General features: G+C 48.5%; 1 protein-coding gene across 1 annotated transcript in view; it reads left to right on the top strand.

Moving 5' to 3' along the window:
* The first annotated feature begins 5,720 nt into the window (after positions 1–5,720).
* SPRED2 (sprouty related EVH1 domain containing 2) overlaps positions 5,721–16,609 on the top strand; it is a 135,421-nt gene continuing 124,532 nt past the window's right edge. The window contains exon 1 of the mRNA XM_010593617.3: positions 5,721–6,378. Coding sequence (XP_010591919.1) covers positions 6,353–6,378 — 26 coding nt within the window. The 5' untranslated portion in view covers positions 5,721–6,352. The remainder of the gene's footprint in view (positions 6,379–16,609) is intronic.

Raw genomic sequence — 16,609 nt, 5'->3', positions numbered from 1 at the left:
GCCTTTGATCCACCCCGGAAGAGGCTTTCACACCGGCAGTCAAAAACTCAAGTGCCTGCAGGAGCCAGAATCAACTGTTACCAAGTCGGAATGTGGCCCTTACAGTCATCGTATCTCCAGATTTTTCCAGGTAGAGTTAAAAAGCTTGATTTTGATGTGAAACATTCTAATTTTAAACCGTTAGCTTGATTCAAACAAAAGTAACAGGCAAAACAAAAGGAGTCTAGGGCCTTATCTGGCCCAGGGGCTGTCAGTTTGTGAATTCAGCTGTATGCCCTAATCCCAGAACAATGGATGCCCACTGCCCTACTTTTGCATAGTTATGAGGGCCACTGCAATGATCCGGGGCTGGACAAAGATCAGCTGTGAACCTGCTACAAAAGTTTCCTTGACTTGAAGATAAAGTCTAACCTACCATGGGACCTCCCTGACCTGGCCCCTACCCTCCCCCTTGCCTTTCTGTTAAGTCCCTTTCGCCACCCCCACAGCTGTTTAACACCTCAGGGTGGGTCTTTCTGTTCACTGTGCTCTCTACTTCCGAGGCCCCTCTCCTTCCAGTTCTCTATCACCACTCCTACTCATCCTTCAAGATCCAGCTCATTCATTCCTTCCTCTGGGCAGCCTTCCTTTCCCTGACCTCTCTTCTGCCTACATCATTTTTGGCACAGTTACCCTATGGCCCTAAATGTTTTCTTTAGTGCCTGCCGCCCCACTTGAGGCAGGAGCCTGGGTTCGATGCACGCTTTAGACGCAGGTTGAGGAAACAGGTATCCAACTTGAAAATTGAAAAGCTTGGCCATTGCCTGTCACGTGGCAGAAATCGATTCGTAAAGAACTGGAAATTTTAAGGTAAAGTTGATACTTGGTGCCTAAGAGAAAAAAAAAAAAATCCTTCTGCATACTTTAAATTTTAAATGACCACCTATTTGTGAAGTGCAGTTGGAAAGAACAAGTTTTAACATTTACTCAGCTTTGGGGATAGCTGAGGCTTCTAAGAAGTTCTAGAAGTTCTAGAACTAGAGAACGGCTAAACCGCACTAGTTTTTCGCCCAAACTTCAAAGGCCCCTAGGGTTCTTTAAAGGCCAGAGAGACTACCTTCTCAACAGAGAAAGGGAACCGATTTCCTCTGAATGAAACAGCACCTTCCACAGAGGCAGCGGCCTGGAAGCGAGAGCGAGGAGCCACAGTCGAAACACCTTTGCATATTCACTCTTAAACTGACTGAGGCTTGCACAGTTGTAAACCGAAACTTCACAGACAAACCCTGAGCGGTTACTTTTCTCGTAAAGAGTCTTCCCAGCCCTGTCAATCACTTCCTGCTTTCTCTCCTTTCCCCCGACCCGCGCACTCACACAACTTTTGGTGAAGCGCTACACTGACTTGGAGTCTCTCTCCTACCTGAAGTGGAGCACCTCAGCAAGCAGCGAGGTTGACGTTTCATTCATAATACTTGAACTTGGGGAGGAGGGAGGCGGGAGCAAGAGCCTTTCATCTCTGCTGTCTAAAAGCCTGGCATTGCCGCGGAAAAGGAAAATGACCTGGGAGTGAACGGCCTCGGGGATGAAGTATTGCACGATAAAAGTACAACCGAGCGCGTCAGCGGCCCGCCCGCCGGCTATTTATACAGCGCGGATTATGCAATCGGGCTGCAGCCATTCATGCCGGGACTGGGACGGCGCGCGCGGGGGCAGGGGACGCGGGGCGCACGGTTGCCGGGCGCCGGCTCAGTTTCTAAGTTTGCATCATGCCGTTCATTGCGAGAGAGCTTGGGTTTCCAGCCCTGCCAGCCGGTCTTGGGGGAGACAGCTGGGCCACAAACTCACTTGGCACACACGAGTGCTTATTTAAACACCATAATAAAGGCAGCAGAGCGCCCGAGGCGCGGCCTAGCAGCGCCAGGGCCCGGCTCGGGGCCGACCGGAAGGAACTGATAAGCCGAGCGCTAATGATGCCCCCTCCCTCCCGGCTCGGAAGTGTTCTCGGAGCGCCGGTCATTGAGAAATACTGAAGGGGCAGCGTGGGGGTGAGGCGAGGACAGGCCCGGGCGCAGCTGCGCGCGCCTCGCGGGGCGGGAACGCCGCGTCTGCGGGGACTTCGGCGGCCGGACTCCGTGGAGCCCTCCCCACCCCGTCCTCAGCCCCTGGGGGGAGAAGGAGTGATTTCCCGGACTCGCCTCCCCTCCCTCCCAGGAGAGATCTACACACTCCCGGCCCCACCGGCCCCGGGCCGGCGAGAGGTGGGAGGACCCAGAGAGGGCGAAGGACATGAAAGAGTGGATTGCAGAGGAGACTAAAATGTCCGCTTCTCCGCGCGCCCGTGCGGGGCGGGAGGGGCGGGGGCCGCGGCCGGCTTCCAAGTGAAATCGGACCTGCGGGTCTACTGAGCATGCCCGCCCCGGGCCGCCGAGGGTCGCTCCGGCGCCGCGCTCCGGGCTTTCCTGGCGGCCTGCGGGACGCACCGGGTGCGGATTCTCCCTCGCCCGGGACTCAGAATTTAGAGGCCCGTAGATGGGGTCCTGTTGGGGGCTCCGCTGGGTTTGCTTAAAGTTATGAGCAGCTCGATATTGGCGAACTCTATACTTTGGAAGCTGTAGGATGTTACTCTTGAGTCGACACCCTTGGTTTGAACGTGTCTAGAGCAGGCTGCTCCGTTTTGCTGGTTGTGGGGGGACAGAGATGTGGATCTTCAGCTCTTGTCACTTTTAAGTTAAAGCCCTATATCCGTGATCCTACCAGTTCCGGCAACAATTCCGTGGATTTTGATAATACCCTGATAGTCACATCAATAAACCTAGGTGTTATTTTCCCAGTATCTCTACGAGGTTCTTCTCCGCAGGAGGCAGACGCAGGAGGAAGAATTGCCTCAAACCACAGTAATTGATGGGGAGGGCTACTAATGTTTCCATCAAAAGGCCTCTTTATTTAGAGGAACATAAGGAAAATGGAGGGAACATTTGATAACCCAAACGGCTTAGAGAAAGGACGGCCAGGAAATCTTTCATTACATTAGCTTCACTGTATGAGCTCATTTAATTTTCCCAGCAACTCTGCGATGTAGCTATTATCCCCACACTACAGAAGCTGAACCTGAGGCTCAGAGAACCTAAGGACCTGCCCAAAGGTGGGCATGCTAGAGTTTGGCACTGGGGTATCCTAGTGGGTGGGACCTTGTGACTCCTGGACAGGAGAATGCATTCTGTTGCCCACCCCCCGCCCTCCCCCCATGGGCTGGAACAGCCATTCACTGCTATTAGCAGTGAAAGGGGCAGACAGAGGGGAGACAAACTTTTCCAGAGCCGGATGAGTGAGGGGTAATGGCATAAATTCAGACTGATCATAGAGCTTGCCCGTGTGCAGAAATGAATAATCACCTCACCTGCAACCTTGCCATTAGAGCACTCTGAAACTGGAGGGTGGAGCCAAAGAGATGCCCAGTGCCTGGATTACTGGTCTGAATGCTTGTGTCCAAGAAGTTCAAGCACAGTTAGGAGTGGGGTCTCTTCCAGCTCCCCAAGAGAAAAGCAACAGTGGCTAAAGGTGAGAACCAGGTAAATGCTTTAGCCTTGTGGGGAGTTAGAGAACAATGAGATCTTGCATTTCTTTAGTGCTTTCTCATAGACTCTCAGTGGTCTCAAAAACTACAAGAAAGAAAAGCTAGGCCTTGTTATCTGATTGTAAAGAAACTGAAGAATTGCTAAAAGCCTCAATTTGGGTCTCTGGTTTGGTAGAAAACTAGAACCTAGGCATTCTCCCCCCTGCCCAGTGCCCTTCTTACCACCCCACATCACCAGCACCAGGTATCAAAGGTGGGTAAACCTCAGTCCATGTCCACAAAGGTCATGGTTGTGACAAGCACAAACTCTATGGTAAACCACTAGTTTCTCCCTGACTCAAGGTGAAACTCCTAACACCTTTGGAGCACTTGTGGCTCCTTAAATGCATATACCCTTTGTTGTTGTTGTTATTAATTGCCATTGAATCTATTTGGATTCATGGCAACCCCACATTTGCAGGGCAGAACTACTCTGTAGGGTTTCCAAGGTTGTGACCTTTCAGAAGCAAATCGTCAGGCTTGTCTTTCCAGGTACCTCTGGGTGGGTTCAAACTGCCAAACTTTCGGCTAGTAGTCAGCGCTTAACCGTTTGCAGCCGCCCAGGGGCTCCGTATATCCTTTAACCAAAAACCAACCCCATTGCTGTCCAGTTGATTCTGACTCATAGGGACCCTATAGGACAGAGTAGAACTACCCCATAGGGTTTCCAAGGAGTGGCTGATGGATTCGAACTGCCTACATTTTGGTTAGAAGCCAAGCTTTTAACCACTGTGTCACCAGGGCTCCATATACCCTTTAGGTATACTATATTTGAGGCAGATATTTAATCTTCTCTTAATTTGTTCAAAGGTTGCTTTTTAATTAAACACAGTGGTTGAGTCTTGGCACATTCAGGAGGCTGGAAAAGTCTACTATGGTTTGGGAGCAGGAAGGGGCAGGGGCTGTGTCCCCTGACCCACAGCAAGGCCCCCAAATGAAAAATCCATTGCTGAAAACAGCTACATAATTTGTGGGACCCCATGCAAAATAAAAATGCAGGGCCCCTTGTGCAAAATTAAGAATTTCAAGACTAACACAGCAGAGCATTAAACCGAGCTCAGGGCCCTGTGAGACAGTACAGGTTACATGTCCATGAAGCCAGCTCTGTCTGTCCCTTAGACAGTGCTGCTTTGGAGAGCATGGGCCCACCAGGAGAATCTTGGACAGGCACCAGGCCAAGGCAGAAGGCAAATTTTGTTTTTAAATTGACCAGGCAAAACCAGGCCAATTTAAAGACAAAAGGCCGGAATAGGGGTGGGGTGGTGAAGGAGGACAGAAGGGCAGGCAGAAAAAGGAAGACACAGCCAGCAACAGTACCAGGAGGGGGATGATGTAGGGAGAGGAGCCTTCCATCTCATCGGTTCCAAAGCCCACGGTGCTGACCACATCTTGCCCCCAGTAAAGATAGCCTTCAAGGGCTTGGGACAAGGCCCATCCTCCACCGACGTGAGGGCGATTTACTGGATAATTAAAATATATTCAGGGTTATGTTTTCATTAGATAAAGGACAGTATTTCTACTGAAATGCAAACGTTTTCGGGCTGTTAAATTTATCTTTTTTTTTTTTTTTAATGCACAAATAATGACTTCTTAAAAATGCCCGTTCCCCTGCCAGGACAAAAAAGGATCACAAGACTTACATGACACTGAAAAGCCACTGCCATTCAGAACCTTGGCAAAGGCTCTCCTCACTCTCCTTCCCTCCCCTTCTGGTGGGGTGCCTCAGACACCTGCGCCGCCCCCACCCTCCCTCCCACAATGAGGGTAGTCGGTCCTCCTGCCGTTTAACCCCATACCTCTGCCTTCCCTTTCCCAGCCCCTCTCCTCTTTTTTAATCCTGGGGTTTGGAAGGAGGGAGGAGACCAAACAGGAGCCAGATGTGTGCGAGTCCCCCTGTGCTCCTGCCTTCTCCCTCCTCTGAGCTTCCTAAAACCCGGAGCACTGATTGGGGAGGATCCGGAGCCAGACAAACGCGACGCAAACAACTCCGCTCCGGGGTTCCTCCGGGAGTGGAAGCCAGGAGGGAGGGGGAAAGGAAGCCGGGCATGCTCAGTAGGCGGGACAAAGTTTTTTTTTTTTTTTCTTCTTTTTTTTTTTTTCGGTCGCAAGTAGGAAGCTTTTTGCACTCCACCACCTCTGGCCGCTGGGAAGACGTCATCGCTTCCGCCCTACTTCCTCCTCCTGTTGGCGGCGGTGAGAATCCAATATGGAGTAAATCGGCGGAGTCGAGAGATGGGGCTCGGACGGGGCGCCCTGCACCGCCTCCCAGGCGCACCTCCCCGGGCCTCCGACCGCTCCCCGGAACCGTGATTGGCCCGGCCTCCCGGGGGCGACCCCGGACCGAGCCCCCGCCTGCGGCCGGCCCCTCTTCTCCTGCTCCTCTCAGCAGTCCCCGCGGCTCCAAGGCGCGCTTGTTTTTCTCCTCTCCCCCCATCGCCGTCCCCTGCCCAAATCTCTCTCCCTCCGCCCGCGCCGAGCCCCCCGGAGCCTCCGCCCGCCTCGCCCCTCCGCGGCGCCCCTCCTCGCTGCGGCGCTCACTCTCCCGGCAGTTTGCCTTTGCACCCCTTCCCCCAAAGCGCCACCCCGCGCTCCGGTCGCCCTTCGTTCCCTTTCTGCCTGCGGCGCCCCTTCATCTCTAGCCGCCCCCCCCCTCCCCAAATCGGGCGATCTCCGGAGATGTGAAGAAAGGGGGTGAGCGGACAGGAAGATGAAGGGAGCGAAGCTGCCCGCCGCGGGACAGGCGTCTAGGTGAACAAGAAAATGACCGAAGAAACACACCCGGACGAGTAAGTTTGGCCCCGGGGTGGGACGAGGGTGCCCCGCGAGGGCAGAATGGGGGGCTGGGGCTGAGGACGCGCACGGGGACGCTCGTGGGGTGAACTTGGCGTGGGGTGCAGCGACTCGCTGGCCTGTCGGGTTGAGGCGCGAGATTTCCCCCCTTGTTGTTGGAGTGGGGAGGGGGACAAAAGCTGCCACAAGCCGGCGGCGGTGCACCCAGGGTCGGCGGTCCGGGGGCGGTTGCTGGGGCCAAGGGCGCGCGGGTGACCTCGGGGCGGTCCCCGCGCCCTCTCCGGGGACTTCTCAGCCTCCTGTCCCCGAAATCATGGGCGGCCGGAGCGCAAGACCTGATAACCCCGCTTCGGCTCCCCAGGTCGGTGGGTTTTTACAGGGTCACTTTGTGACTCTTCCGCCCCGCCGGTCGCCCGGCGGTCCCTTCGGGAGCCCTCTGGGGCCCAGGCTCCGCCATTTCGTTTTCTTGAATCGCTCTCATTTGCATACCACATTTTCATTCATAAAAAACACCGCGGAGCGAGGGGACGACTGGGTTGCGCAGGGGTCTGCATGCGCCGAGTCCCCGCGCGGGCGGGCGTGCTGGAACCGCCCGAGGGGTCCCGCGGCGCGTGTGAGTGTGTGTGCACGCGCTTGTGGGCCGGGACACGCGCCCCGCAGGGTCGGGGCGGATCGGAAGCGTGTGCGGCGGGGGTGGGAGCGTGTAGGGCAGCGCGCTGCCAACGAGTGTGTGTACGTGTGTGTGCGCGCGCGCGTGTGTTTGTGTGTGTGCATGTGTGTGCGTGTGTGTGCGCGCGCCCGGGGCGAGCGTGCCCAGCCCGCGAGCCCGAGAGGAACAAAGCTCGGGGCGCTCCGCCCGGGGGCTCCCGGGCAGACCCGTCGTCCTGCGTGGGACCGGTACCTTTTGCCAGCCCGGGACCAAGGCGCAGCTCCCATCTGCCTCGCAGCGGCCGGGTCCGGTTGGCTTTTTCCCTCCCCTGCCCGATGCGTTTGCAATCGCGGGTACATCGTGGGGCAGGACCACTGGGCCCGGTGCCTCAGATCTTTGGCCTCGGGTCCCAGCGGTCACCGCATCGCGGCCACGACTGCCGCTCAGTGCCTCTGCCCGCCACCAGCCACTTTTTTTTGTGAATAAGACGCTCTTCTTTATTGTCACATGATATTCCTCCCCTCCTCCCCTGCACATTCATAAATCCGAAGCCTGCCTCGGCTTCTTTCATTCAGAGCTGCCATTAGGCAAGGTAGTGGCGGCGCCCGCTTGGAGCGGAGAGCCGGTCCCCAGCCGGTCCCCAGCCGCGCGCCTGAAGGGAGGTCCCGCGCGTGTCGGCGCGGGGGTGTAGGGCTGCGGGCAGCAAGCTTCCGACGCCGGGGTTCTTTTGCCCCAGGCAAGCGTTGAGACTCAGGAGGAGTGCAGGGAGGGGAAGTGACTCAGTGCTGGGCTAGAGGGAGGCATGAAGGCGAGGTCTCCTCTTGAAGCAGGTCACAGGCAGAATGTTACACTCTACTCCAAGATCAACTCGCTGTTTTGCTTAATGCCCCTTTAGCCTTTGGCGTTTGCTGTTGCCAGACTAGAGGGTTGGTGTTTGGGAAAGGGAATTTCCTTCCTGTGGGTCCCCAGGGAGCTTTGTCTGCAGTAACTACTGGCCCTAGACACCCATCGCTGGAGAGGATCCTGCCTGGTGTGCATGTCACGGTTGTCCCACCACATCTGCTGGTCTTTTCATTGTAGATTTTTTGCCTTACCTTCGTATACAGAGTCTTGAAATGGTAATATTGAAAAAGCTGTCCTTTTCTGGCTGAAATATGGAGGGGAAGGAATGTGCGGCTGGGCCTTGCCCCCTTTCGGACTAGACCAGTAAACAGGTATTTTATCAGTCCTCCTTTGTATCCATGTACACAAGTAGCAGTGAAGGACACAGTAGCCAGGAGGGATGTGGCCAAGCTCTGGGCTGGGAAATCTTGGAGTCTTCTTAGACCACACTGCATCAGGTTTCCTTTGCTCCATTCCTTATGAGTAACAGGCCAGGCCTCTTCCTTTTGGTGGCATCCTGCCCCATCTGGTATCTAAAGCCAAAGGATTCCTGGTTGGATCATCAGCAGAGAAATAAATATCTCTATTCCATGCTCTCAGAGCTAGTTCAACATGCAGCTGGCTGTCAGAAGCCTGTTGAGACAATGGATATTTGAAGACAGGTTCTGATTTCAGTTAGAAAGCCTTGGGGCTTAGCCTACTGCAGAAATGGCTTTCTCTCAGTTACTTTTAATATGATGACCTTGGCATAAGACCTGAAATACCGAGGAAGAAAGCGGGCTGTGAACTGTCATTGTAGACACTGTCGGTTATGTTGTTCAAGGATCTGAAAAATTGCTTTTTAATGTTAGTGCCAGGAAGGTTTCTCTCTGTGAGTTACAGAGCTTTCTGTAATTGCTTTTTTGTTGTTGGTGGTTTTATTATTTATTTTTCCCCCCATACTGTCTGCAAGCTCAGTGCTAAAATGATTGCTTGACTACAGGAGCCATATTAGCCCGGGTTTTTGCTAGACTGGTTTACCCTTTCATCTCTGTGAATTTTAGTCTTCTGTTTACCCCTGTAGTGATTTTGTTTGGAATCCCTCGAATACCTTTTGGAAGTAGTCAGGGTGTGTTACTTATAAAAGAGAATTAGTGACATCAAACTGGAGACCTAGAGGAAATGTATTTGTACCTTAGGTAAAACAGATTTTCTTGGTAGTGTATACATACTTACGATTTTTATGAAAAAGTACAAATATTTAATTATTTGTTAGATTTAGCATCAGAATGCAGTAAAACAATCTTCCAACTGGTAAAATCGTGTTTAATTTAAAAAAGATACTTTGTCTTCTAATTTCTTTCGGATCCCACTGTAAAATTCCTCTAATAAATATACAGCAATTCAAGAAGGCATGTCTGCTTTTCTCATTGATGGTGCTAAAAGACAGCTACTGGGTAGAGAAGACTCTGATCATTCTCCTTTGAGCCCACAATAGATAGACATGCATGCTAAGATTGACAATTCTACAGATTTTTAAAATTAATTGGAAAAGAGCAGCAACAAACTGTTGAAAGTGTTTTTTGTACCAGAAAAAAAAAAAACAAAACCCATTGCCTTCAAGTTGATTTCAACTCATAGCGACCCTATAGGACAGAATAGAACTGCCCTATAGAGTTTCCGAGGAGTTTCTGGTAGATTCGAACTACTGATCTTTTGGTTAGCAGATGTAGCTCTTAACTGCTACACCACCAGGGTTTCCTTTTTTCTTTTTGTACAGAGAAGTAGAAGTTTTTTTTTTTTTAATCATACTTTGTACTTTGAAAGCATTTGATCGTGAAAATGAATGGCTTGGAAATTAGCAGACAGAACAACTCAGAAGACATTAGGACACCGTTCAGCTTTCTACTTGCTCTTACCGTGACTTTCCTCTGCCACACTTCTTGCTGGGAATGGATTTGCAGTTTTGCCCTCAGTCACATTTTTCCTAATATTGAAAGGTTTCCTATTTCTCCAAAAAAAAAAAAAAAAAGCTTGAATGTTTTTGCCAAGCCATTTCAAATAAATTACAAATATCGAGACTCTTACACTTAAATACTTAAGCTTGCTTCTCAAAAGAAACACTTCTGTGAAACCACAATATCATTATCACATTTTACAAAATTAAGAATAATCCCTGATGTCTTTAACACTCAGTCTCAGTTGTCTGAAAAATGTCTTTCCTAGCTGTTTCTTTCAGCCAGCGTCCAATCAAGGACCCCATGTTAAATGCATTTTTAGCTTATACTTAAGGTTCAAGGCTTAGCCGTTTGCTCACTTTATGATCTAAGGCAAGTTTCACCTGAGTGAATAAATACCACCTACTTCATGGAGTTGACGTGAAAATTAAATTAGACAGCCTGTGTAAAGCTTGCAGTACAATGCCAAGCAGAAAATGGGTGTCCATTATGGCTCTTTACAAGGCACTGAGGTAGGTTTGTTAAAGGCTTAGTCATTAATTTTCAAATAACCAGGTGAAGAAGGGTTTACTCATTTAGCTGATGAGGAAGTTTAAGTTACTTGCCCAAGACAGCAAAATTTTTTTATAGTACTTTACTCATCTGGAAACCCTGGTGGCATAGTGGTTAACTGCTTTGGCTGCTAACTAAAAGGTTGGTAGTTCAAACCCACCAGGCGTTTCTTGGAAACTATGAGGTCGTTCTACTCTGTCCTATAGGGTCACTCTGAGTTGGAATCAACTTGAGGGCAACAGGTTTGGTTTACTTATTTTTGTCTTCTCAACAACTATATGAAGTAGGTGGTAGTATCTTCAGTTGTAGAGGAAATTGAAGCGCAGACATGTTAGTTGGCCCAAGGTCATACTGTTAGTAACTGAAGGACCTGGGATTTGAACTCCTGGCTGCCTGGTTCAGAAAGAAGTCTGTGCTTTCACTGCTGTGAGGTACTGCCTCAAAAGGGGTAGGGGCGTCCACCCTTAGTCATTCTGACTTCAAAGCCGCTATGGTTTCTGCCAGTCATGTTGTCCATAGTTCTTCTGAGTTGGTGGTAGTCTGCCTTTGCCATAGTTGTTTTCTACTTCACTCATCTTCCCTGAAAATACTTAGGCACATACTGAATTAAAGTAATTTTAAATAAATTTGGGTTTGAGAATTCTGTGGTACACTTGAAGATAACTGTGTCTGTGTGCAGTGTGCATGTGTGCAAGTCTAGAGTTGGCTATTACTGGAATGTCACATCTACATTCATCGTGGAAATTCAGCTCAGTATAGCAAGTATTGATTAATTCTGTTTACGTTAGCCTTAAAAAGGGTTGTGTTTTGCTCTACATGAGTAGAATCCTTAAATATTTAAAAACATAGAGTTGATTGTGCAGAATCGGAATCTTGGTCTTCTCATCAGAAAATCTTGAAAGCAAGACAAAACAAAAAAACTTGGAAAGGGTCTTCAGGATCTTGGAAGCCAGACACGTCATTGTGTGAAGTTAGGTGCCTACTACCAGGCTGCACAGAGAGTTAGCACCGGTAGTTAGCTGGCCCAGACTAGACCTCCATCTGCTGATAGTCATCTGGGTTTGTTTCTGCGTGGATGTTAGCAAGCATTCCCTGCTTTCTGGCCATAGCTCATCCTCTGCTTTCTTGTTCCTTTAACCAATTAAAAAGATACAAAAAGTGAATCAGTGTGAATACCAGACACTATTCTGGCTCAGCAGTCTGTGTAGCTCTTGCTCTTTATTCTGGAATTCTCACCTTTCTCCCTTCCTGTCACCAAGAAGTAAAGCTCTGCTCATTCCCCCATCCAGCCCCGAGCCATTCCTTCGAGGTCTTCCTTGACCTCCCCTCCTCCCCACTCTCCAAGTCCAAATAGGTTACTCTTTATGGTATTTATCTCCACACTGAATAGCAGTTATCACCATTTAGCGTTGGGCTTATACCCAGCCAGATTCTGGACCAGAATATGAGCTTTTTGAATTCAGGATTAGTTCTCAACTGCCTCATTTTCTAGTTGTTGGCCCAGTACCATTGTGCATATTGTGGTTGCTTTACTAAATATCTATTGAATAACATAATGGACTTAAATTTTTAAAAATGCTGTTTGGCTCCTGCTAACTAACCTAATAATTACAGTTGTTATCTCTGGTTAACTTAGGGTATATATGAGCCCCTTTCTCAGAAACCACGTTCACATGAAGTCCTTGGTGTATTTTATGGAAATGTGTTGGTCTCTGTGACTGACAACTCAAAACCATTTTGATTCCAGTCACTGTTAGAGGAACTGGGATGTAGGAGATCTTGAGCTCTGTAAGCCAGGACCTGTGTTTCTGCTTTTGCAGGAGAATCTCTGCAGAAATCACAATACAGTAAGTCCCTGGGTTCTGAACCTCCAACTTACCAACAACTCTCAACTTCTCCTTGCCCTTTAGTATTATGTAAATTTGCCCTCGCTTTGAAACGACTGAACCAGTGCCTACTTGGAACACATTCTTCCTCACAGTCACCTACACTTGCTGCATGTGCAGCTTTTAAATCCTTGAAAAGGCTTTGAGTCTTGTCTTGTACTAACCCACCCCCTGCTGTCGAGTGGATTCCCACTCATAGCGACCCCATAGGGTTTCCAAGGCTGTAAATCTCTACTGAAGCAGGCTGTCACATCTTTCTCCCATGGAGCCACTGGTGGTTTGAAATTGCCAACCTTTCTGTTAGCAGTTCATTGCTTTAACCACTGCATCCCCACGGCTCCCTCTTGCATTAAACCAAACCAAACCCGTTGCCATCAAGCCGATGCCAACTTACTAAACTAAGGCTAAATAAGAACCGTATGCACCTGTTCTGACTTACGTAGAGACTTGACCTAAAGACACAGGAACTGATCTCGTTGGTAACCGGGGGCTGCCCGTATTAACAGTTAGCAGTAGCTGCAGTGTTCTTCTAGTGGAGTCCTAACACTTGAGTTGGAGGTGGCTGTCCTGATGAGCTCCAGTATTGGCACGGTTCATACTACCAGACCGAACACATATACAACCTAACAGCAAAATCCTAATAAATTCAACAAGGTGATAATTAGAGCCGAACAGGGAGTTGTGTACATGTGTGTGCATGTGTACGCTGGTTTGTTTTGGCTTGTTTTCTCTTAAGTAAATTTGGCTGATTTTTTTTTTTTTTTTAAGACCAAGTCGTATTGATAAACTCGGTACCTTATTCTTAGAAACGTTTCTTTTTAATCAATATTTGAAACGAAAACATTGATGGTGGTTTTTAGGTATTTTCCAGGGCTTTTAGTGACTTCGGAGTGGAAGTAATGTGTTGTGGAGCAAAATGTGTTTTCCGTACACATGGTCTGGATGAAGGATTATCATCACAGTTTGACATGGGTCCCATGTCATGGAAAGGAAGTCTGGCCAGGGTCTTAGTAGGATACTTGATGCTGATTACGTAGGAGTTCACCAGGATAAGCAGCAACTGTTTTATAACTACAGGCTTGTTTCCTTTTCTCAGGTAATCTTTATCCAAAATACACAGCATCTTGCATGATAGCAAATTGTGCTTAAGTGTTTAACACTTTTAATACTTTATGAATTGTTACGTGTGCTACTCTCAAAAGGTAGTTGAATTTTTTTTTAATATCAAGGTTGTGCTTACAAGGGAAGAGGTGAAATGGATATTGACTTAACTTTATCATTTAGCACTTGTGATGGAAGAGATTAGAAAAAATACGGGCGGCTTCTAAAATGTATGTCTTTGGCTCCTCAGTGTACTGAAATAATGATTTTTAAAAATCTGGTTGTTTTCATTCTGAGCTATATTCCCTGTGGTCCATTCATAAATGCCTAAGGCTTAATTATTAGGTTAATTTTTTAAATAGTCTTTCCTTTGTTTGTCTGGTAACGATATCTTTGTTATTTCATTTTCAGTATTTCCTTTTTATTTTTCTCATTGCATTGCTTTGACTCTGGCCTTGAATACTGATTTTTGAATTAAAAAAAAAAAAAAGCCTATTGCTGTGGAATCAATTTCAACTCATGGTGATCCCATATGTTACGGAGTAGAACTGAACTCCATTGGGTTTTCTTGGCTGCCATCTTTATGGAAGCAGATTGCCAGGCCTTTCTTCCACAGCGCTGCTGGGTGGGTTCATGCCTGTTCTACCCAGAGACCTCTGCTTGTTCAGATAAGTGTTGTTTATTTTGTATTTGCATCCTACCCTGAGGATAGGGCATGACGCTCAGAGAAACTTGGCCCATCTGCCCTTCGAGGTGTGGGAATAATGGTTGATTGACTTATACCCAGGGCCTGGCAGAGTGCTGAGCACATAATAGGCTTTCCGTAAATGATTACTGATTGGTTGAAATACTGATTTATTGAAAAATAATCTTACCCCATATAAAAATTTAAACCGTTATTCGTGTTGTGCCTACATCCAAAAAAACTTAGAGGTTGCTTTTCCCTACTAAGGGTGAAGGCTGCCGTGCCGGTACCAGAAAAAACACGGGTTTTGGGGTTGGACCCTACTTCTGCCCCCTACTGACGAGGGGGCCCTGGTGAGTCCCCTAGCCCACGTGCCCTGAGTTAGTGTAAATGAGATTCATCCTGCTGTCTACTTAACGGGCTATTAAAAAGCAGAAATGAGATAGTATCGGTAAATCATTTTAGCACCCATTGCCATCAAGTCAATTCCAACTTAAAGTGACCCTTTAGGACACAGTAGAACTGCCCCATAGGGTTTCCAAGACTATAAGCTCTGCAGAAGCAGACTGCCACATCTTTCTCCCGCAGAGCAGCTGGTGGCTTGAAACCTGCCAACCTTTCAGTTTAGCAGCCAAGCGCTTAATCACTGCACCACCAGGGCTCCATTCTTGTTTTAGCACAGCACCTGACAAATTGAGAATTCAGTGCCACCCATCCTCCACTGGTATATGTCTCACATCACATAACAAGGTATTATTTATTTTCAGGATTTACAAGGCAGACAGCATCCATGAGCTGTTTCAACCTCACAATTAAATTCTCGCTTCATACCTGAGTTGAAATGACTTGCTCAAGGCTCCTCAGGGAGTTTGTGGGGAAGAATTGGAGCCTCTAAGTCATGTTCTGCTGTTTCGTTTGGCCTTTCCAGTGCTATCCTGCTAGATCCCTCTGGAATAGCACCTTATTTCTTGTATTAGAATATTCAAAATGGCCAGCTGGCTCTTGGCCCCTTTACTCTGTAAGCCTAGTCAGCTGTGCTTTTTGCAAGTTTTTTGTCTTTTAGTAGCTCATCCCCTCTCTTACTGTCAGTATGCCTACCTGTAGTGGCATCCTTGGCTCCCTTGCCATCCCTACCCTTTTTCTCATTTGTGGTTTAGAAACCATGTTACTAACATCGTTCAAACAGTTTGTGAAACAACAGTCAATAGGCTTGGTGGGTGTGGGTGAGGCTGAGGGTTCTCTTAGAAGTTGGCTTATGACATGTTGTGTCTACTTGCGTGCCACGTTGGTGTTTTCATTTTATATTTCCAGCCAAGGAATAAAGTAGATGAGGGAGTAGGAATACAGAAGTAGTGTTGGACCTGAGATATAATTTAATCATCAACATCCCAGCACTTTTACTTTTACACACCTTTCGTAAAAATGGCGTGGGGCCAGTGTCTGACCTCCTCCAATCCTATAAGGGGCAAGAAAAGCCAAGATCAACAGCAAAAGGCTGACTCCCATGAGGTGGAGGTCAGACACGCCTCCTCTCTCCGCCATCTTTACCAGTTCTGACACCAACCATCCCTCCCACAGCATTCCATTTCCTTGCTGAGTTTGATAATTCGTTGCAGCGGCCACACACAATTCACAGACCATACTCACAATTATGGGCCTTATTAGGGAAGTAACAGATTACAATTCAGGCTCAGGAACACTCAAGATACAGTTCAGGATACAGCAGGACAGCCTCTTCCCAACCATGCTTGCAGGCACACATCTCCCTGGCCCTAGGCCTCTCCCCAAAAGCATTAAGCTTTCTCTCTCAGAGGGCCAGGAAGCCCACTCTACCGTCTCCTGCTACTGGGTCTTTCCTCCCACCGCTTCTCATCATCTTCAGGGTTGCAGCTTGTTGCCGTTGCTGGCTGTCCTTCCTAGGTAGTGGTAGGATCCTCTTCTCTGCTCTGGAATTGGCTGGCTCTCTTTTAAGGCAAAACTGACGAATCCCCTTGGTAGGCCACAATTACCCTATCACACAGTCCCGCCCAGTCATCTGGGTGGGAGTTTCAAGACTGGCTAGAAGGCCCACACACAAAAGTAATTAATGGCACCACACCTTTTAAAGTTGCATAAGCTTGAGTATAATCTTAATATAGTCATTAAATTTCTCTCCTTTGCTTCATAGGTTGAATCAAGTCTGTGATTTTTCTCAGACTCAAAATCCCAAAGGGGGTCTGCTCGGCTCGGATGGTGTGCTCTGGCTCAGTGTCCCACTTCTGGCCCTGAAAGCATAATGGTTGCCTCCTTATTAGTCTCTGTGTGAACATGTTTCTGAACAAAATGCTGCTATCTGCAAACCAGCGTTGAGGCACTTACTGCCCAGTCTTAGCTGTCTTTTATACTAAGGAAAATTAGGGTATTCTAGATTATAGGAAGGAGCCCTGGTGATGTATTGGTTAACTGCTCAGCTGCTAACTGAAAGGTCAGCAGTTCAAATCCACCAGCCGCCCCTCAGGAGAAAGATGTGGCAATCTGCTTCTGTAAAGATTTAAA

Source organism: Loxodonta africana, chromosome 15, assembly GCF_030014295.1.
Source record: "Loxodonta africana isolate mLoxAfr1 chromosome 15, mLoxAfr1.hap2, whole genome shotgun sequence".
NCBI classification, from domain to species: Eukaryota; Metazoa; Chordata; class Mammalia; order Proboscidea; family Elephantidae; genus Loxodonta; species Loxodonta africana.
The sequence above is the reverse complement of the archived record's forward strand: the minus strand, read 5'-3'. Positions and strand labels throughout refer to the sequence as shown.